The 22,380-nt window shown below is 44.4% G+C and overlaps 1 protein-coding gene across 1 annotated transcript in view; it reads right to left on the bottom strand.

Moving 5' to 3' along the window:
• Nucleotides 1-22,380, bottom strand: part of LOC144114635 (protein qui-1) — a 565,534-nt gene that overhangs the window by 81,824 nt on the left and 461,330 nt on the right. The window contains exons 6-9 of the mRNA XM_077648494.1: nucleotides 13,109-13,263; nucleotides 12,861-12,944; nucleotides 3,774-3,924; nucleotides 2,643-2,814 (exon numbers count right to left, since the gene is read on the bottom strand). Of these exons, the coding sequence (XP_077504620.1) occupies nucleotides 2,643-2,814; nucleotides 3,774-3,924; nucleotides 12,861-12,944; nucleotides 13,109-13,263 (562 nt within the window). The remainder of the gene's footprint in view (nucleotides 1-2,642; nucleotides 2,815-3,773; nucleotides 3,925-12,860; nucleotides 12,945-13,108; nucleotides 13,264-22,380) is intronic.

Here is a 22,380-nt window from a genome sequence, read left to right as displayed (position 1 = left end):
ACGTGCACCGATGATAAATCCGTACTAGTATTGTATGCGGACGACTCAAGTTTGTTCCTTAGCTTAGCTGATGAAGTCGATTTGTTTAAAATGGCTCATAGCTCGCTGTCAAAACTATTAAAATGGACCCAAGTAAACATCATAAATAGAAAAAAAACTAAAGGAGTTTTATTTGCACCTAGAACAAACGTGTGGCGCCTAGTCACGAGTCGCAATTATCACCTCATCAAATAAGTATAATGCAAGGGCATAAAATACAAGGTGCCAAATTCTCAAGTCAAAAGACCTGGAGCAGTCGTGTTGAAGAAATAGCCAAAAACTGTCCTCTGCTGTAGGCGCCCTATTTTGAACCCAGCATCTCCATCCGATCAGTATTAGGCTACAAATTTATCACGTCTAATTTCGCTCGCACCTTAGCTACTGCACACTGGACGACTTCTAAAAAAATGACAGGTAATGTTCTTCAAGAGGAAGGTTTGAATTCGCTAGCAAGCAGTTGAACACACTAACGACTGCTTGGCTATATTTCAAACCACTGCCAGCACCTTTTGTTGGCTATTGCCAAGCACCTTATTTTATTCACTATTAACTTCTACTGAACCACCGCCACTACTGCCACCACCGTCTTGTTCACACCACGTCACTCTTCTTCTTTCGCTTGTTTCGTTGCCCATTTAGCTGGTCCATATTTGGTGCGAGGCCAATGCGACTGGGCAACACGCGGAGGTTTTATAGGCGAGTGCGCTATGGCTTCCCATAACGTCAACGGAGGCGGAGTTTGTATACGTCATACACCTTCTGTTCAGAAGAGTGGCGGATCGGGCGAGTTGGTGCACGTTTGTCATTTTTCGCAAGCGCTAAACAAACAGCGCTCATCCTGTCTGTCCCTTCTTTATACGTGTTCTTTTAGCGCTTACAAAAAAAAAAAAACACCTGTTCGCCCACGCCGCCTAGGATGACGTCATGGAAAGTTCCGCCACCACTGCTGCCGCCTTGCCACAGAGACTATGACATGGCACTCGTCGTGCATATGAGGTTCCGTACTTGCTTCCCACAAGGAATTTTTTTGTTCGAATCCGACTCCTGGAACTTTCTTTTCTGGGATTTTTTTTCTTTGTGTGATGCAGAAGGTTTGGTTTGGTTTATGGGTGTTTAACGTCCCAATGCGACTCAGGCTATGAGGGACGCCGTAGTGAAGGGCTCCGGGAATTTCGACCACCTGAGGTTCTTTAACGTGCACTGACATCGCACAGTACACGGGCCTCTAGAATTTCGCCTCCATCGAAATTCGACCGCCGCGGCCAGGGCCGAACCCGCGTCTTTCGAGCCAGCAGTCGAGCGCCATAACCACTCAGCCACCGCGGCGGCTGATGCAGAAGGACCACACACACATCGCAGAAATCGCTCACCGCAGTCAGTACTAACAGCACATTAAAAAACATAAGTGCACTTCTGCGTCGCGAAAAAAAAGCTATTCCTTGCGTAAAAAAATGTACCGTACTTAGATCCTTCAACGGAGCTATTTATTCGGCATCAAATGATCAATACCAAGTCCCTTTATAGTTACCGTCTTAACAACTTGAACTTTTCTGATGAAAAATATCAGCAATTCTTAGTAAGCCTACTCGTGCAACAATACTTTTCAATATTTCTCAGAACACGTGCCTCTGAAAAATGAATGACTCCATACCACTGAATACATTGCCTTTTGCAGTCCTTAACCTATACAGTGCAAATTCTACTAAATAAGCTGAATCTTTGCAATCTTAGTCACGTTACAATAAAACGTAGTGTTTTGCACTCAATGTTTCTAGGGTGGCCTGTGTTGCTATTTTATCGTGCAATGGTACTACGTGTAATGAATCTGAAAATGTTAGTTTTAAGTTATTCATGCATCCAATCATGCATTTTGCAGTATTACTGCATGTCTAGAAACGATATTTTTTGCATAATGCATTCATACAATCATTACATTTGCCTCAACTTTTATTTCTGTAAACTTGCGATAAAAAGGACTACATTCTCTGAATAGCAACAGATACTAGTAGGAAATTTTAGTATTCCTGCCACGTTTCCTGCCGCTGCCTCCCTGGCCTGGGCAAGCTGTACTCACAGCTTTTGTCAGGGAGTTTGTCAACACTGTGAAATGTGAAAATAAAGATGAAGTTAAGTGAACTGAACACATTCAGAAGCCCGAAACGGTAGCAAGTCGCCTCTAATCTGCCGCGGTTACTGAGTGGCTACCGCGTTCGGCGACTTAGCACAAGCTAGCAGGTTCCATTCACGCTGCGGCGGCCGATTTCGGCGGAGTTGAAACGCAAAGGCACCTGTGTATCAAGATATCCGCGCTCATTAAATAATTCCGGGAGGTTAAAATTAATACAGAGCCCTCCAATACATTGTTGCTCACAGCACATATTGCCTTGGTGCGTTAAAAAAAAACATTAATCTACTGAACCCCAAAAGACTCAAGAAAGAAAGAGGCAAAGACAAAAGTACGGGAATGTGCGCTTTCTTATTCTTAATTTTTTCTGCACGGAAAAAGTAAAAGAAGCGAAAGTTCTTAGCTAATAAAGATGGGCACAAAAGGCACATAACGCCCGGAAGAAGCCGGTTTCCGTTATTGGTGGAGGCCTTTTTACCTGAACCACTTTCCGGAAGGTTGGGGGCAGCTCGTCCCAGTCGGGCGTCTCGACCTGCGAGGCCTCGTCCACCATGCCTTTGATGGTGGTGAGCAACGCCCCGGCCAGCTTCTCCAGGTAGGAGCTGTGCGCCGACAGCTCGGTGTCCAGGCCGCTCGCGTGCCACGGCACACTGCGCGAAATGGGGACGGGGGTTGTGCCCGACCGTGCTGTTAGTTGCGACTTTCATCTCTGCTTTCTGCTTTAAAGTACGCGCGTCCCACATTCCAGCGCCCACGATTAAACGGTTTCTTGACAGACACATACCGACGCTAATACCATAGACGCGAAAAGGTAAACGCGCGCCACGGGGATGGCAGTGCAAACCAGGTATCACCCGACTGGGCCAGATACTGAACGTTCCATAGGAGCCCTAGCTTTTCGAAAGGAGAAGATACAAAGCCCTTAGGTCGGTTTCCGAGCGTGGTTGTGCTTTTGTTCCACTGAGCGACAGATGCAAAAAAATAAAAAGTAATGAAACACTTCCTCAAACATTGTCTTTGAATATTTCGCGTCACACCTCAGTTCCCTAAACAGCAAGAAGGTAGTGACATTGGGAACAACCGTCGTTCAGGCCATCCAATTTTGTAGCGTGAGCTGCACTGGCCGAGGTTGAGCAGTTTCGCGTGGCTCCTGGAGAGCCGTGCTGCGCATGCGCGAGGAGCAGGGACGTCACACGGCGCACAGCTGGCGCGCCGGAGCCGCCGCCGCCGCGCGCGCCTCGCCGGTCACAGCCGCGTCATAGCCGCGGCAGACGCACTGGCGCCGGCGCGTGCCCAGCTGTGCGCCTCCGTTGCGCAGTAGCCAAGTCTGACGCTGCGCCGGAGCCGCTTGATAGCGCCTCTCATTAGGTGCGCATGCGCAGAGGTATCAGTGGGGGTATACATATAGCCGGGCGTATGCCAGTATGGTATGGCCATGAGAGGGAGAGCGAAATTGCTGCTCAGCTGCTCAGCGTAGCTCACGATACGTATATCCTGGCATAGCCGAGCTAAACCACTGCTAATTTTATTCACTAGTGCACACAAAGCTTAGCTTAGTTTATTCTGTGCGCACTACTGTGCGAGCCGACAATGGGCTGGAGGTCAGTACCTGTAGAAATGAACGTTTTTCCTCTCCACGTTCAGTATAATGTCAGCGACCAGGTCTTCAGTGTACGTGGCCGTCTCCTCGTCCGAACAACCGCCACCTTGTGCGCTGACGTCGGCGTGCGTCGAGGCCAAGGTGTCGTTCATATTAATGCCTTGAGAACGAGACAGATAAAAAAAGAGGAAAAGCAATATCACATGCATATCACAAAACGCTTCCAAGTCTACGCGTATAAAAACTGTGGTGGTAGGGACATAAAAGTGCCATTTTACCCCTGCGACTAAGACTAACATTCATGTTTGCTGAGAACAGCGAAAGGGAAAGAATGAAAACACTGGAATCAGAAAATTGTGTATAAAAACAATCTAGAAGCGGGATGCGGGATCGAGAGTATGACATAGAATGGTAATGTAAGACTGTATCGTGAGCTGGTGCGAACGCAACCTGCGCGCTCCTCTGCAACACGTTGACTCACAGATTGTAGCTTACTCTACTAAAATACCCAATATATCCAGATTTTAACGCTTCCGATTTCATAAAATCTCGATAAAATCATTTCTGAGCAAAGTTTCTGCTTTTACACTTACAATGTCATTCGCACACATTACTACACACAACGGCATGACAATAATGTGTACTCGTTGTTGCCTACAGGGTCAAAGATGCTATAATGCGTTCCACAGTAAAACAGTATTGGAAAGAAAAGTCAAGGCGCCACGAAAGAAAACTCACAAAATTATCCGTTGGTGGAATGCCACACAGCTGTAAATGACACACCCTTGCCACGAGATTTACGTGCGCTTTTCGAACTCGCACGTCTGCGGAAAACACTGCAGCGCCGTTTTGTCAGGTGACCGATTACAATGGCAGTAGTGTTTCGAACACAGTACGCAACTCCTTGTCATAAGTTATTTCTGTCTTCATTTTAGTGTTGGTGTCAAAAGCAATTTTTAAACAAACCACCTGGCTAAAAACGATAATGTAGTTAGCATTCTTTTCCTCATTTAAGAATGCCGAGAACTTTATTCTATGGGCTCAAACCTGACTCCAGGTTTAATGGCATGTGCTCTTCAACCTTAAATAACCATGCGTAAGCCGGCAGATACGCCCGTATCACAACCCTGGAGTACTTCTAACAGCCCTGTTGCATAGCGCTCTTCGTAATCTCAGCAGCCGGCCGTTTCCGACTCTTGCCTTATTCAGCATGCTGCCCAGATTGAAGCCGCTCTTTTGGGATTCCGCGGCAGTACGCGCTTTGCTTCTCTTCTAATACCCGTATGGAGCCTTGCTTGACTGGCGCTTTCGCGAGCGTTGCGCTGTGAAGGGTTTTTTTACCTAGTTGAGTATTTAAATTTCTTTTTTCTTATTATTTCTTACACAGCTCAAGTCTCGCTTTTTACTCCTACGCACGCTCACTCGAGGCAAACTCAATCTTTCTGAATAATTAACTTTCAAGTTTCCTTGAAGACGCGGCTTCTTTCTATTTTAATTGATGAGGGATAAAAAAAGACTTGTTGATGGACGCTTATACACTCAGGGGAGCATGTGTCGGTGCGTATTTATCGCGCATAATTTCAAGAACACAGTTTTTATTCAAAGTTATATCCTAAGGTGTTTTTATTACAGCTTGTTTGCGCTGAAGTGATGTTAAGCGGCAAACTAAATTTTCATTTTTTCACTATGTGTGTCTGGTCCTTTCCATTTTTTTGTAGTTTCAGTATTTAAGTGGCAGCTTTGCAACTTCTATGCATGCGCTCAGTAAACACTTATTTCACTGCTGTCTGCTGCATCGTAATTATTTCTTTTACTTGTCTTACTGATGTTCAAGTCATAGCGGCAGTTTTTTTTTTACATACTAATGACAAAAAGCCATTCCCTTCAACGCAATCGGCTTTTCTGTTCAGAACGCTCGTCTGGTAAGTGATTATTCCTAGTTTTTAATTCTAGCGGCTGGGTAGAGGTCTAAGCATGTTTTTATCGATTCGATTAAATATGAAACAAGCAAAAATGTGACAGTATGTCGCGACGAGCTCAAGTCAGGTGGAGTCCCGTCTAGCGCTATACTTCACCTCGGCCTCGACCGTCTGCGCCTGCACTTAACTCGCGTCTTGCTTAGACGTTTGCGCATTTACTCCCCCGCCCCCGTGAACTGCCGTCTGACAGCGGACTTTAGCGGAAGAAGAAAATGAAGCAGACTTTGCCTGACGCAGCTTTTCTTCGTCGCTCAAGCTTGAGGCGTTCTTTCACGTTGTAAGATCATGACGGCGTGCCTAAAAGTTGTGAATAACAGCAATGTGCTGTGGATGCCTTTTCCTCCACTGGGTGTTTAAGGGCCGAATTCTGACAGGAAAAGAGGTCATTAGAACTATGCATTAAACGCCTTATGCATTGCGCCAGCACCCTGCGCACCCATCGACATCATGGCTGCCTTTTCTACAGGGATGTACGTGGCGCTACATCGGCAGTGCTTGCTCATTCGCAGAGAATGTCGGTGCGGGTGAACACACGGCTCAGTAGATGACATGTCAGTTTTTAAATTGGGAGATTGGCTTGTTTGAATTACTGCGTAGTTGTTATTGCTCTATTACCTGATGACAAACGACGTAATGTGCTCGAGCTAGAGCGTGCCATAACCTACAAGGACTTTGGTGAGAACATGGATGATTCCGCCCACTAGCCATTCATTAAAAAATACCTTAAAGGTCTTATCATGACCATCACTAACCCTTTGGTGAGTTACTCATTAAGCATAATCAAAAAGTGCGCGTTACGTGGTACAACAATCTTCACACATCCAGTAAGCCCACGCGGATGCGAGGTGTTGACGGCTTCTATCATAGAAAAAGAGGGCTTGGTTTGTTATTACACGAGGACTCACGGTGCATCAGTGAGTAATGGCACAGTATTTTAAGCGGCTTATGTGTCACGCTCTTTGAGTTCACCGTGCTTCTACGGAGGAAATAAAATTGATAGCATTAAATATAGGGGATAAATATTAATATCGAACGAACGCATGTGAGCGCCAGCCATACAGGCGTACGTTTTATGGTATAAGAGCTCGAAGAATAAATTCCTTTATTGTGCGAACAGATACGTTCCATTCACGAGGTTTCGCTCCAATTAAAAAGCGCACACGTCTAAAAAAAGAGCTTCGCCGCATCATTACAGTTGCTGAGGCAGAGTATGCTTTACAGGCAGGCCAAAGTCCTGGTGACACAAGCCTGCGGGAAGCGCTCTGCAAACACGGGCCACGCTCAGCTCAAGCGTTCCCTCGCACTCGGCCCTACAGCTGAGATGCGCGGCGTGTAAGCGCGGGCAAGGAGAAGAGCGGGAGGGGCGCATCGGGGACGAAAGGGATCGTGGCCGCTGGGAGCATTACCGAGGCGGTGCCATCAATGTGCCCCACCGTCGCTACCGCAGTGGCACTCGAGAGCTTCCTGAACGAGTTACTCAAAATGCGGGGAAATGCGTTTAGTTCTGTCTGTACCTTCGATTTTTGCGGTAATGGCTCGTCACGTGTCACCTGACAGCGCTCGCCGGAAGAAAAAAATTCCGACAAATAAAGTCAATTTGCTTCCCGGGCACACACTCGCCATGCAGCCTCCCCCTAGGCCCTCCCCTCAGCCACATCTCGCCCTTTTACGTCGTTTTTTCTACATGTTTCGATGCGGCCATTCTGCGTCGAGTGCGAGTTCTTGAGGTTCTGACAAGCTGCTTTTTCGCATATGTGCCGTTGGTGAAAATAAACGTTCTTTCTATACACAATTTTCGCGGTCGCAGTAAGTGAATTTGGTTCATTGGCTAGCGAGTCTCGACGAGTTGGCATCTTGCCCCAGGTTCTTTTGGCACCTTATTCATACTTTTTTTTTGCCCCGTGAGCACGATAACCAAACAAAATTGCTATATGCGCGGCACTAAGTGCACATGCTTACTTATCTCTTTTAGCGCGAATTTACGTCGTTAACTTGCGGGAATGTTTGTAAAGGTCTTTTTCTTTTCTGAACTGTCGCACGGAGAGGATCTGTTGCTCGCTTTCTTATGATTTATGATTTATTCTGTAAGCCTTTGCTTTAACGCTTTCTATGGCCGGGTAGAAAAAAAAGCAACTATCATTGCGATAACCAAGCCCTTACCAAACGCAAGACATTTGCGTCTGCTTGATTTTTCCAATAAATTCAGGTTGATTGCCCTGGTTTTTTGCTTGCGTTGAATGCAAGGGACAAAAAAATCGTAATGCTTGATACATTTAACATTACACCTCGTGTCAAATAACGTTTCCTATCTATTAGCACACAGCGCGTTTCACGAGCAGAAAAAAGAACAATAACAGATTAAGAGAATTTAGGAAAATGCAGATATCTGCGGGAACACTGCTGGGCACTCTGTTGGAACTGCTGTGAAATCTCTTTTCAGAAATAACGAAAAGGTGCGGTAATTTTTTGCGCGAAGCACAGCCTCCGTACCGTAATCGCAACTCAGCATCCCGCGGCCCGACGGCGGAGGTGAAGACCTCACTACAACATGTGTACGTGACACGTTTTCTGACACCTACAGGAAATTTTTGAGTACCTCCCTACTATACGTTGTTGTGCCACTACACGCAGCACAACAATGACTTTCGCGTTGCTGCTATCTTTCTGCGTTGATTCTGCGCTTCTGTGCGAAGGGGGCAAGGACGGCGAAGAAACACTTGAGACACACTCAAGTGTTTCTTTGCCCTCCTTGTCGCCTTCGCATAGAAGCTTCTTCGCGTCTTAACTGAACCAACCAGGCTGCCAAGTTTTGCAGAAGCGTATTAATTGCCACGGTACACTTTAGGACTTACGAGGTTGGTAACGTAAACCTCAATGATATCGTGGACTTCTCGTGGAGAGCAAATTCTGTATCAACGCGCAGTCTGCACGACAGCATTGGAATGCTTCGCTTACTGAGCGTGAAGTTCGGGTGTGGTTCCTTGCACGCAGTAGTCGTCATCGTCACTTTTGTGCGCACGGGGACTTCGGCGTGCAATTAATATTTTATTTACTATTTTTCTGCTCTTTGTCTATTCCGGCACCACGCGGTAGTGATAGAGGCCAGTTGGTGTCAGTCGACTGGTCTACGTATGTCGCTCGGCTGCCGACCCGAAAGACGCGGGTTCGGTCCCTGCTGCGGTGGTCGAATTTCGATGGAGGCGAAATTCTAGAGGCCCGTTTGCTGTGCGATGTCAGTGCACGTTCAAGAACTCCAGGTGATCGAAATTCCCGGAACCCTTCGCTACGGCGTCCCTTATACCGGACGCGATATTCGAAGGTCGTGGGTTCGGATCCCACCGGCAGCATGGTTGTTTTTTCTGCGGGTTTATAAGTAATTTCCTTTAAGCGACAGATTAATTTAAGTATTATTTTCCCATTCATCAGGATTTCAAATAAGAAAATAGAAACATTTCCCTATGCAGTTTGGCTTCGGTGACTGTTGTCTTGTCCTCCCCCCCCCCACACACACACACACACACACACACACACACACACACACACACACACACACACACACACACACACACACACACACACACACACACACACACACACACACACACACACACACACACACACACACACACACACACACACACACACACACACACACACACACACACACACACACACACACACACACACACACACACACACACACACACACACACACACACACACACACACACACACACACACACACACACACACACACACACACACACACACACACACACACACACACACACACACACACACACACACACACACACACACACACACACATATATATATATATATATATATATATATATATATATATATATATATATATATATATATATAAAAGAAATCTGATCTGTGAGCCATGACAGCAGTACTTGTTAAAGGATCTCAGAGTGCTGATGGTGCTTTCCAAGTTCGCCTTTTTGCGCCCGTAAAACATGTAGCCGTAGTTTGGAATGCAAAAGCTGAATTTTTTATGTGAACACTACTACGAGAGCAAATTAGTACTTGATGCGCATTTTCAATCATAGCCAAAACAGAAAGATGACTAAGGCTTCAACACATCATAGTATTTTATTACTGTAGACGTCCGGTCAACTGATATCTTCCCCGAACTCATGCACACCATATTTTTTGTTGCTGCTGTTCAGTTGCGCAGCCGTGTCCTGCTCTTCGCGACTGGTGGATTGAAACACGACACGTTTCTTACATCGGCCTTAACATGGGCCAAGTATGCTTTCTATCTGAAAACACACGACTAACGCTTTTGTCGATGAATCTTCTAGTCTTCAAGCCGGAGACCGATCATTTACTGATCTGCGCGACGCAGGTCATAGACGCGTAAAAGTTGTATCTGTAATGCAAAACAAAGGGAAGAAGGAAGGATTGAGGGAGGGCTGCAGTGTAATTTGCTAACGATTCTACAAGAGAACTTTGTCTGGTCGAAGACAAGTCGTCTTGTAAGAACATTGGCTAAGCACCCTGAGGCACTTGCCTAAACCATTTTTCAGTTCATTTTGCGTCGCCAAGAATCCCGTCTTCTTGCCCTCTCTCTGCCTTTTATCGATAATATTGCAGACGTACCAACTTAGCATTGAATAATGTTCAAGAAATTTTACGCAGGAAAACTGAACTATGCTAAGCCCCACTTTTGAATTTAAGAAACTAAACGCCAAGAAACTCATAGTTCAAATCGGATAGCCTCACTTTCAGCCGCCCTCACCAAGAGTGACCCATAAATACCTCCTGGGTTTGACAAAGCTACTCCCTAGAAGCAGGGACGAAAAAAGGCGCTGGCTGATGACATGTTTGCTTGTCGCTTTCATCGCATCTTGCGCGCACGAAATTGTGGAACGGAATATAAAGAAATGGTCATTGCCACGTCCATATGCGGACAAATCTGTCAGTTCATACACTGACGCTGCTGAAAAAGAAAAATTAAGCTGAGATATGCACATCTTTCTTGAGGCAATATAAAGAAATAATAAAAACGCACACGGTGGACAACCTCAGACGGCAAAAAGAGGCTACATTGATTTCGCAGAAGGAACGCCGCAGTGTTGTTCGCAATGCCAGATCAATAAGATACTGCTCTCTACAACGTCAGGCAGAAATGCATTTAGGAAATCCCTCTGTCAACTGATATGCCTTAAAGGGACAGTTTCATATATATATATATATATATATATATATATATATATATATATATATATATATATATATATATATATAAGAATTTACCTAGAACAGAACACTTCAAAAGGACGGGAACAAAGATCAGGTCTTGGGAGCAAGTTATTGCGACACCGCTCTTGTTTGGTGGCGCAACAGTACGTGAGTCGAGTGTGTTGAAAGCCCAGCTGCGCTTCTTTTCTGCAGCATGACATCACCATACAGAGCGTGACAAGGTACCGCCGCCCCTGGGGCGGTGCGGCTCGAGTTATGTGTCCGAATTCGCGGACACCCAACTCACTGGCGCAACGGTCACGCCGCGGCCATCACTGTCACGGCTACCGTCCCGCGTGGCAACTACAATCTCAACGCTGCATTTGCGCGCTGAGCGTTGCGCTTGATGTCACGGGACATTTCTTATAACACGTGCTTGCGCAAGCAAAATTTCGGTAGAGGCCAATGACAAGGCGTTAGAGCGCTCCCCAGCCCGTTCGTCACTTGGAGCCATGTGAAGATGTTTTGTGTTTACAAGGAGCCCCTCTTTTGTGAGGATAAGTAAATGAGAATAAAGTTTTGCTGGTGATTAGTGATTTCTTTTCAGCAATAGGGTGCAAATTTTAGCTACGATTGCTGATCACAACTACCATTTAGCCTTTGTCTTGCAGTTGCAACGGTGTGAGTCAAATGCATTTAGGAGAAGTAATATATACAAGGAACAATAGTTTGTATATATTACGTCTCCCCCTATCCTCTCTTCCTGTCCCCTCACCTCTTTCATTTCATTTCTCTATTCTGTCTGCTATCCTTTATTTCCGCTGCCCCAGCTCAGGTGCTTGAGTATCGATGCCAGATGCCGGGACCAGCAAAAATCTTTTCCTTCCTTTTTACTATTATTTTAATAAAAACCACTACCACCACCATCTTGAAGTAAAGTACTGATCCGAAAACTCTTGCGTGAACCGATAACATGGTGACGCTAGCCCCCCGTAATTTGTCCAGAAGGAGCAACAGCAACGTGAGGAACTACAAATGCTTCGACCATAGGGACCAGACTCCATTTTTCATCGGCGCCTATGATAGTGGTCAAGCGAAATAATACTTCTTATGCAAAGGGAACTCATGTAGGTTTCGATTAAAATAACGATATTGCCATCGTGAGGTGAGCATTACCAGGCGCGACAATATACTTGCATTTATTGTGTTTCGGCACGACACCTCTACAGAAAAAGCAAAACTACCTGTCTTTAAAGCGTGGTGGGATTTTACTGCAAAGACAGCGGCGTCCCTTGTGGGTCATGCATCTCAAATAGCAGTATATAATATGCACAAGCAGCACACTCTTAAGCGTGCCACGAGTGCTAGAAGTTTAAAATGAATGCTGGGGCCAGTTTTCAGCAGCTCAAAGAACGAAAGATAGAAAAAACAAAGAAAGAAAAGAGGAAAGAAGGAGAGAAAGAAAGAAAGAAAGAAAGGAGGAAATAAATAAATAAAGAAAGCAAGAAAAAAGAAGGGGAGAAGAAAGGAAGGAAAGAAAGACGGAAGGAAAGAAAGGGAAAGAGAAAAAGAAAGAGGGTGAGGGAGGGAGGAAAGATAGAAATGGATTAAGCATGAAATATAATGAAAGATAGAGAGAAAGAAAACAAAGAAAAAATAAAGCAGGATAGAAAAAAAGAATTAAAGAAAGAGAGAAAGAAAGAAAAAGGAAGAAAGAGAAAGAAATAGAAAGGATATCACGCATTTTTTCTTGCATGAAATTTATAACCAATCAACCTGTAGACGATGCGCAGCGCGGCAGAGAGGATTCGCCGTTTCAAGAACCAATGCTCTGCGCATATCAAGCTAATGTAAAATGGCAAACTCGCCCTAGCATTCGCGTGGGATGCACCTGGCGCCTTACCGTCAAACTGTCTTACGACGCAGATGATCTTGTGCTGGGCCATCTTGGAGAGCTTGAGCGCGTAATCTAGCAGAGCATGAACACCTGCAAAAGAAAGAGAGGTGTGTTCAAAAGAAAGAGCACGGACAAAAGCAAGAAAGAGAGAGAGGGAGCGAACACGCGCAGGCAACGGCGAGTCAAGGCTCTGTTTTATTCTTCTACTTTTTTATAATCGCGCGTTCTTAGTATTCGGATCGCGAGGCACTCACCAGACATGCGGAATTGCCGTTCCGTGTCGGCGTCAATGAGGCCCTCGTCGAGGGCCACTTTGGCGCCATACTGGAGCACCTTGACAACCTGCTCCTGCTCCTCGAGCACGCTCGCTGACAGGCCGTCGTCGGGGCCGCCGTCCGCCTTGTGCGCCCTGCGTGGAACGACCCGCCTGAGTCAGGCAGCAGATCGGGAGCAAACGCGGCAGCGGAGCTCCGTCACTCAGACCTAGCGCTAGATTGTATTTTCGGTGGTCGCGAGTGCCGGAGCTTGTTGGAAGCGACACACAGAGGGTAAACGTCTGCATCTCGCTCTTTCCAGCCTTTAACAAAATGCATGGAAGACAGGAGAGGTTTCAGGTCGCAGCGGCTACACTGTTTTGCTTTGCATGAGAAGAAAACGCATCAAGACTGTAGCCGATGTGATACACAAAAACTGATGGCTTCCCGTTTTAATTATTTTCTGTTCCGCAAACAGCACGCTTTCAACATTGCCAAATAGAGCATCCTTACACAGAAAACAAATCGCTACGAGCATGAAACATTGTAGTACGACAGCAGTTACTTGACACCTGGTATGAAATCTATCTCACTACACGTCTAACATATTATTGCCATAGAGTGCAGGATACTTATCTACGGTAAACAATGTCAGTGACTATATACCATAAGCCAGAACTTCGGCGGGTTGATTTCAGAAAACATCATGTAATGAATGGCTGGTTGACATCTTATATTAACTTCGTATTTTGATGGCGTTGCTTGATAGCAGGAAAAAGAAGACCTGCAATTATTTTCGTCTTGAAAAAAAATCTAGAAGCGCAAAAAAATTGGTAGTACTTTAACGTATTTAAACCAAATAGACGTGCGAAAGCATGTCCTTATCTTGGTTGGCTCATAGTATTGCTTTGCTCGGTCTTTGGCATGTCTGGCGAAGATATCAGACTCAGGTTAAGCTCTGATCGAGGTTAATCTGATCTGATCTACTCGCGCCGCAGATGGAAGTTGATGAAGACGACGATGTGCAGTGCACAGAGCGGGAGTGTTTTGCATTTTTAATGGAATTTTTTAATGGAACAAAGACGGCTACCTTGTTAATTTTTTATTTTTTCAATATTATTTTTATTCTTACAATTATCATTATCATTTAACTACTCGGCTACAAAACATCAGTCTCGATCTCATGCGTGCGTTCTGCATTTCCCGTTTCATTTTGTTGTTCCTTTTTGTTTACTTCTTCCGTCCTTACCATTCATTTTAATTTCGTCCAGGAATTATTTACCCAAAAACTCTCCCTGCCCCCCCCCCCCCCCAATTCTTGGCCAATCCCCCTACGTGGGCATGTGCCACAGTATGAGGACAACAACAACAACAACGACAACAGTGTGTTGTAGTTTAACACGAGGCGTGATCAACTGCGGCGATAGCATAAATGCTCTCAGGCAGTGGCAAGTGAAACTGATCAGTTTGCGCCACCGCGGGTTCGAAACGCAGTCGCGGCAATATTTATTTATTTATTGCAGTTTGCAGCTTTAGTCGTGAAGTAGAGCTTTCGCTCTAAAATCTTGATCACGAAGAGACGGGCTCCCTTGCTTATTTGCACTGCCGCTTTTGCGAGCTTTGGTTGCGATTACTATAAATATTTCGTGAGGAGATGCATCAAAATTTTTGAAGTCGGGCTGCCACGGAGCACGTCCAGTCATTTTAGCTGAATTCGAAATTGATTTTTTATTCTGAAGTTTGACAAATTTCGCACAGAAAACGTTTTTTCCTCTAATTTTCCCTCTAATGCCTTTGTGTTCAAGAGGAAACAAGTTATAACCTCTAAAACTTCGAACTGCGTTCCACACAAACCTATCTGCTATAGAAGATAAAATTCCCCGACATATCTTTTGCAGATAGGAAATTATAAATAATATCCGCTAATTCTTTGATATCACAGAACCACAATAATTTTGAATGGCAGCGAAACAACAGTTTGGTATTTTTATATTCTTTCCAGATGTTGTGCGAAAAAGAAATGAATATTCATAAGTATTCAGAACACATATTGCATAACATTGCTGGTGTAGAAGATACAGCGCTAGAGATCCCTTTTTTTTGGCGGGATTTTGCTGTGCTGTCCAATGTTGGCTTCTAATAACTGAAAATATAGTGCAAGAACGTGCCTGCAAACTTTTAGAGGACATTTCTAATCACTGCCGAGTGCGCCAAGTTATTCTTGTCAATATTCCGGTGTCAGTATTTTTTTCCAAAGTTTCGCAGATTTGGCCCACACAAAGTTTGTGCGCTAAGTTTGGGGGTACTTGTCTATGGAAATAAATACACAATAACTATGAGTAGCTTACACTGCCTACTATGCACAGTTTCTTCTAAATGATAAAAATTCACTGATATATTTTTATAGATAAGGAAATATATTTGCTCAAATCGCAAGAAACCACAGAAAAACAAGAATTTTAGATGACGAAAAAATAATACATTCTTGTGTTATGTCCAGGTATCTAGCATTATACCAGGTGTTTCAGAGAAAACCGCCACTAATGTTTAAAAATAGTCTTTTTTATTTACATGGACATGAAAGGAGATGTTGGTGCCTGATTGTGGCGCCGGCTACACCTTTTCACATAATGACAGAAAACACTGGAACTTGTCACATAACGCTCAAGAAAGCACAGCTGCAACACACACAATTCACAAGGCAAATAATACAGTGAAAATGCCGGGAATGCTAACATCAAATATAAAAATAAACTATAAGTAATAATATTACTTAATTACATAAAATGAGAATATACCCTAAGCAATTATACGTCCTAATCAGAGTAAACAATATAAAAACAAGAAATCCAAAAAATAAAGAGAAACAATGAGGAGCAACATTAGCGATATGAGATACATCAGATACATAATAGAAACACATAAAAATGGCTGCCAGAACACTTGCGAGCACGAGCCGAGGCGAAAAATCTCAGAATTTACTCAAGCAGTACCTAGTACCTCATGAGGATGCCACTGCCCTCGAGGAAAGATTTCAGCGCTCGGAAGGCGGCTTCTCTGGCGCAATAATACCTGCGTTGGTGACTATCAGAAAACAAGTTAATAATTTTAAATAGTTAATTTTTTAACTAATTTCTCATAATCAACATTTTAACTATCGCAGTTAGGCAACTGGTTGCAATTAGATTTTTGTAGCCAGTCGTTAATAACAGCCATACCAGTTTTTAGAATTGCGAATACGCGATTACCCACGGCTTTGTGGCTCGACAAACTTTGGCTATTTCGACCAGTTACGTGCACTGAAGGGGTTGTGTTACCTGCATGCTTTTCGAAAGAGCGTGTATTTTGGCACGATGGAACCAAACTTTGCTGGGTTATTGCACCGAGGGTAATAGCCTTTTTGAAATTGGAAAAACTGATAACGACCGGCTACAAATCTCTAATTGCAACCAGTTGCCTAACTGTGATAGTTAAAACGTTAATTATGAGAAATTAGTTAACCGGCTAACTGGTTAACTTTATTCCCCTGTGTGCTGTCCGCCGACGCTGGTATTATTCTACGACAGAAGCTGCCTTTATGCCTCAAAAACCCAATTTTTAAAAGTTGGTGGCGGGCTTCCCTGAAGAACCTGGTACAAATATGCATAAGGCTGAAAAACATGTACATTGTTGCAGTTCTTTTGGGGAAGCCGCAGCACGGCGCGTGCATTGTTGTCAACAGGAGGAGAGGTCGTGTGCACAAGAAGAATAGATGGCCAGGAATATGCTGGGCGAAGGACATACAACCGTCATGGGCATATAAGGAAATAAAACCTTCTTACAATGTACATTTTTGTGCACTTTTAGAGGCAGAAAGGTAAATATCCGCAATGTATTACGCTTACTCAAGCAGTGCCTGCATTTCCCAAAGTTACTGCGCCAGCCCTGGCGATTTTTAGTTGTGCGCTGCTCTTATCTGTAATTTTAAAGTGATAATTTCAAATAAAAAAAAAACACCAGAGTTTTAGACCCTTTGCGGCACACAAGTTACTCCACAATTACAAGGTATGCCCGGCTTTGAAGAATGGTATCATTAGACTTGCTCTATTTAACAGAAATGTTATGAAACACTTTTATAATGCTTGTAAATATTCTTATAAAGCATAATACCTAGACAGAGCACAAGAGCAATTAGGTCATTTTATTCTTCGTACAGCATTTTATTCTGTGGTTTCATGAAGTTCGAGGTCTAAAATTTCCGTATTCGTAAAAAAACATATCAATGAATTTTGTAACATTTAGTGGGTAACTGTACACTGAACACGCCATAATTTTAGCTCTTCTTTCCTTCGATAAAGATCTTCAAGGTGGCGAAAAAAATCAATACTTCGTGTGCGCCAAGTTTGCCAAATTTTCAAAAAATAATAAAACAAAGTTTCAAGAACTGGCCGCAATATGCAGTAAACAAAAATGCCATCTTAAAATTGTCAGGCGTGTTCAGGGAAGACATTTTAACGTTTCGGCGCCAAAGTCGGCGAAGAAGTCCGTTAAGAAAGGCCCTTTTTAAAGGCTCTGTATCTACTACACCAGAAATATTATGCAACATGTTTTTAATGCTTATCAGCATTCACACCGTGTACGTACAATATCCGGGCCGAACACAAAAATATAAAGAAATGTATTTTTTTTCATGAAGATCCAAAATTCTCGTGATTTTTTTAATTTTTAGGAGTTTACGCCTTATTGCCTTCCTATCCGTAAAAGATATATCGGCGAATTTTAATTTGTTTAGTAAATGAGTTTATGTAGAAAGCACCATGAAACATTTGTGGCTATAGCTTATTTATTTTTCTAGATAAAGACCTCCAAAATTAGTGAAATTATATCTGGGCGCCAACATTAGAAAATTTGAGTAAAAAGAATCTCCTTTAAAAAACCACCAAATAAACTGGGTGCACCCTGCAGCAGTCATAAATTTGCAGGCATCAACTCGTAGCAAATCTTCAGTTATTAGAACCCAAGTTGGCAAAAACGGCAGAGAACGTAAGCGTGAGAGCCCACATCTTCGTGATTTAAGAATAATTTCGGCTGCGAAATATTTTGCCTTACAAAAAAAAATGCAGATGACTTTTTCTAGTCATCAGGAAATAACTAAAAATATGAGGGAAATTAAAATGTTGAAGCCACCTTTTGCATGATCTTATCTGAGTTCGTCCTGCGCTCGTTTGTATTGCTATTATTAATTAAAATACTAGCGCATAAAACTGGGCGCAGAGAAGACAGGGCGAGCGCTAATTAACGCTGTTAGCACTCGTCCTGTCTTCTCTGTCTGTGTTTCAGTTTTATGCGCTAATATTTTAATTAATGATGACACACCAGCCCAGCTTTCCGCTTTGATTGTATTGCTAGCTATTACGGAAAGAAAACTGAATAAAACAAAAATATGGCATGAAACTGGAGCAATAATGTCTACTGCTGAACGATAAGAACAAGTGGGATTGTATTCTATAAGCTGTTCATTTTCCGTTGTCCATTTTCGTCCATTTGGTCTTCTGTCAATGAGCACTCAGATGTACTCGTGGCTTTCAAGCGCCTGTGGCATGCGACCAGGCCAAAGCGAGTTTGGCGACCGAATTTTTGATCGCATATTGCAGCCAATAGCAGCAAGTGGTTAGGTCGGGCCGCTTGCTCTTGTCCCAGCGCTGCGATGTACCTCACCATTGGCTGCATCTCGCAGCCAATGGTGAGGCCCGGTCGCCACCACACAATATTCGAGTCGCTTCCCATGGACGCTTGAAAACCACAGGTATATGTGAGTCACCTATGACATACGACCAGAGGGACGAATGGACAATGGACAGTTATAAGGTTGAGGTTGAGGTGTTGAATGCTACAGGTGGGGTTAGCCTTGCTTTGTCTGCCGGCAATTGCTCCACCGCAGCGTCCCTTCGATATTAACAATGCGGCATCTACCCCGCTAAGCGCACAGTCTCTTATAATAGCACACATTCTCTCCCGCAGTCACGATCTATGCACACAATCAATCCACACAGTTCACATCACAGTCCACTCCAGAAGTCACCATCTATGCACATATTCAGTCACAGTAGAACATAGGCCATTGTAGTGCCACACTCCATACACACATTCACTCACAGTGTAAAGTAGTCCACTCTGGAAGACACCATCTACGCACACATTCAATCACAGTAGGCCATAGTCCGTTCCTGCTGTCACCATTTAAAAACAAGATCCGTGTTCTGCAGAAATGTTAAAAGAAGGCGTGCAGCCTCCCTTCGGCATGTCTGGTTTCCACTCGGGTAGACAATGTCCTGCACTGTGCTGTGACGGGTTCCTGTCTTCTTGAAAGAAGCGAACATCACATGCATTTCCGCGTTGTACTCTGGGCAGTACATAATATAATGTTCGATATCCCCGCACACACCACATAAAGAGCAGAGCGGAGACGATGCTATGCCGGTCTTATGCATCCATGCAGGAGTGCGAGCAGAGGCCGTGCGAATTCGATGTAGAAGGGTCGCCTGAGATCTTCTCAGTCCCTTGGTCACACATGGCTTGTGGGACGCACTCCACAGGGTACTGAAGTGATCGAGCACCGTTTTCCTGCAGAGACTGTTTTCCTGCGTGCTGTCTTTTTGCGTTCTATTTCATTGCTTCAGGCGCTTTACAGCGTGAGAGAATGAGCCCCACCATATTTGGTCACATGACCTTTCCGCCATAGCCGGCCTTCGGTCCTTCTTGTTCCGACGGCTTCTGGCGCTGGCAACCTACTGTAAGGCGTTGTTCCGGCTATCGCTGTGGATAAGGAGCTGGCGGACGGCACAAAAACTTCATGTGAATGGCATATTAATTATGGGTGATGCAAAATGTTTGACTCAACCACCTCAGTTATTCTTCCGACCACCGGCATCGGCCCGAATTCATCACGCAGCCTGCTGCGAGTTTGTAATTTTCCGTCCCCGTCTTGCGCGTCGTCGCCGTCGGCGTAACCGGTGGATGCGTTAATGACATGTCATTAACGCATAACCATGCGGGTGGCTCTGTCTGGAACAGCCGCCTTCCAGTTCAGGGGCTCATCACTTGACTACTACACCAGTGCGATATGAGATCACTGTATTTTCTACCTCAAAATATCCCCAAAACTAAACGCCTACACAGCCATTGCTGAATGTCGCGTTACACAGTCGTACCCATCTTATGAATTTTTAAAATCAAATTTAGTGTGTACTGATCTTTGTTAACAACACAATTCGTTGTCAAATTGCACGGATTACAAACTCGCTATTATCTGAGTTTCCAGGGAACGGCCAAAAGCAGTAATAATTTATTATTAAATTAATTAGTTCATTTGTTACAATACCTACATATCGCCCAGCAGTGTGTGCATTGCAGTAGGAGGGGGGAAGGGTGGATGAAATGAAGAGAAACACTGAATTGCGCCAAAGTTGTAAATGAATAAGTACAATCAACAAATTGAAGCGCAAGAAAAAAAAAGAAATGGATTAAGTAATACATGATAACTAAGGAGATCGGAAAACCTTGCCCTATCAGAAGTTTTTGCGTTCAAGGACCCAACCGATTCTATTGGCTGATATTACACAAAATATTCACCGCTTCGCACCGTACAATTATAAAACAACGAACACGCGCATGTGGCCGCCCGCAAATTGCCCCGATGTTCTATATTCCATTAATGTTGCGGGGTCCCGAGGAGGACAATGCGCATTGCTCAAAGGCCGGCTCAGGCACTCAGCGGCATTCCGCTGTGCTCTGGCGAAAAACATATTGAAAACTGCGTTGATCTGAGTTCAGGTCTCGCAGATATAGTCAGGTGTAATCAAGTGAAACATCCAAAATTCTGTAATGAGAAATTCCACCGCTCTTCAGTGCATATGCGTAGTTCTAAAACTGTCGATCATTCATTGCAACAGTGTCTTCGAAATTGTTTAAGGTTACAGACATGCACATTAGTTTCCTGCCTTCTCCGCACAATGACTTCATTATGAACCTGCACCCTAATAGTCGCAATACGATTCTTCTTAATACACTCCAACAATAAAGCGATGACAATACACCGGTGAGAAATATCACTGCTGTAAAGGTCACCAGCTCGTTCAAGCATTGCCGCATCGACTTCTGGCGCTGAAATTTGCTTGCACTTGGGGTTAACGATAATTGTCCTGTCTTTTTTTTCCTTTGGTGCAGCAGTAGCTCTAGACGTTTTGTACACACAGATGCAAGCATGAACTTGCAAAATAAGCTCTCAGAAAACGGCCCGATACGTAAAGAGCGCCGTGAATTTTTCCTTTATTTGACCACAGAGAAATTAGCTCTACTTTCCTGTACACTGCTTCAAAAACACACTTCACGTCCGCATCAAGGCAACGGAGCTAAAAACTCACTTGACAGTCGTACAAAAGCTGCGGAGCAGCGGTTCGCTCAACACGCCAATGCTGTTAAATGGCCACTGAAAGGGGCGCTCATTAAAGTTGCGTTATGTCGTGATGTTAAAGGATGCCGTTTCAGGAATATCCTCCAGCAAGAATTTTTTTCATGCGCTTTGTAATAGCTGGGTCATGTGTGGAGACAATTTTAGTTTCAGCATCTTCGCGCCTTTCCCTCTCCTTTGATCGGCGGCGCACCTCCACAAGGCCCACCGCCGATGCGCGGGGGAATTCTTCGGAAGGTGAAGGTCCCTGACCCGCCGGAGCGACGAGGCTGACTGGCTGCGGCCACAGTAGATGCCTGGCGTTTGGAAGAATCTAATCAATAGCCATCTCTTGACCGACATACGCAGGAGAATGCGACGGAGGAGGGTGCGAGCATGAAAAAGTAGCCGGAAAGGGCCAGCCAACAATCGCGCGCGATTATGGGTTCTCTGTTGCGTGTATATAGAGGTGTATTATTGGGCTCAGGTGTTCATGACAGCACAATGTAGTGATTGAGCGAGTTGATGTGCTCTCCTCAAAAGGTGTTTCAGAGCCCCTTTAACGGCGCGGCTCGGAAGGCCAGAAATAAAGACCATCCTAGTGGCACCACCTGTTGTGGACAGTGTGAACTGCTCTCTGTAAGCGTTATATAAATATGGCTACCTGTCTAGTTTTTTTTTTCGTCCTCGTCTGTTGAGCTGCTTTTCCATCGCTGCATATGAACCAGATATGCTAGACAGCTACTCTCAGTCAGTTCATTCTAAACGCCCTCTATTTTGCTCACAGAAGCTGCCATTGGGAACTGCGTTCGGTTAACCGCGGCATATAAAGTGAGTCTAGCCA

The sequence above is a fragment of the Amblyomma americanum genome, chromosome 1 (genome assembly GCF_052857255.1).
Source record: "Amblyomma americanum isolate KBUSLIRL-KWMA chromosome 1, ASM5285725v1, whole genome shotgun sequence".
In the NCBI taxonomy this organism is placed as follows: Eukaryota; Metazoa; Arthropoda; class Arachnida; order Ixodida; family Ixodidae; genus Amblyomma; species Amblyomma americanum.
The sequence above is the reverse complement of the archived record's forward strand: the minus strand, read 5'-3'. Positions and strand labels throughout refer to the sequence as shown.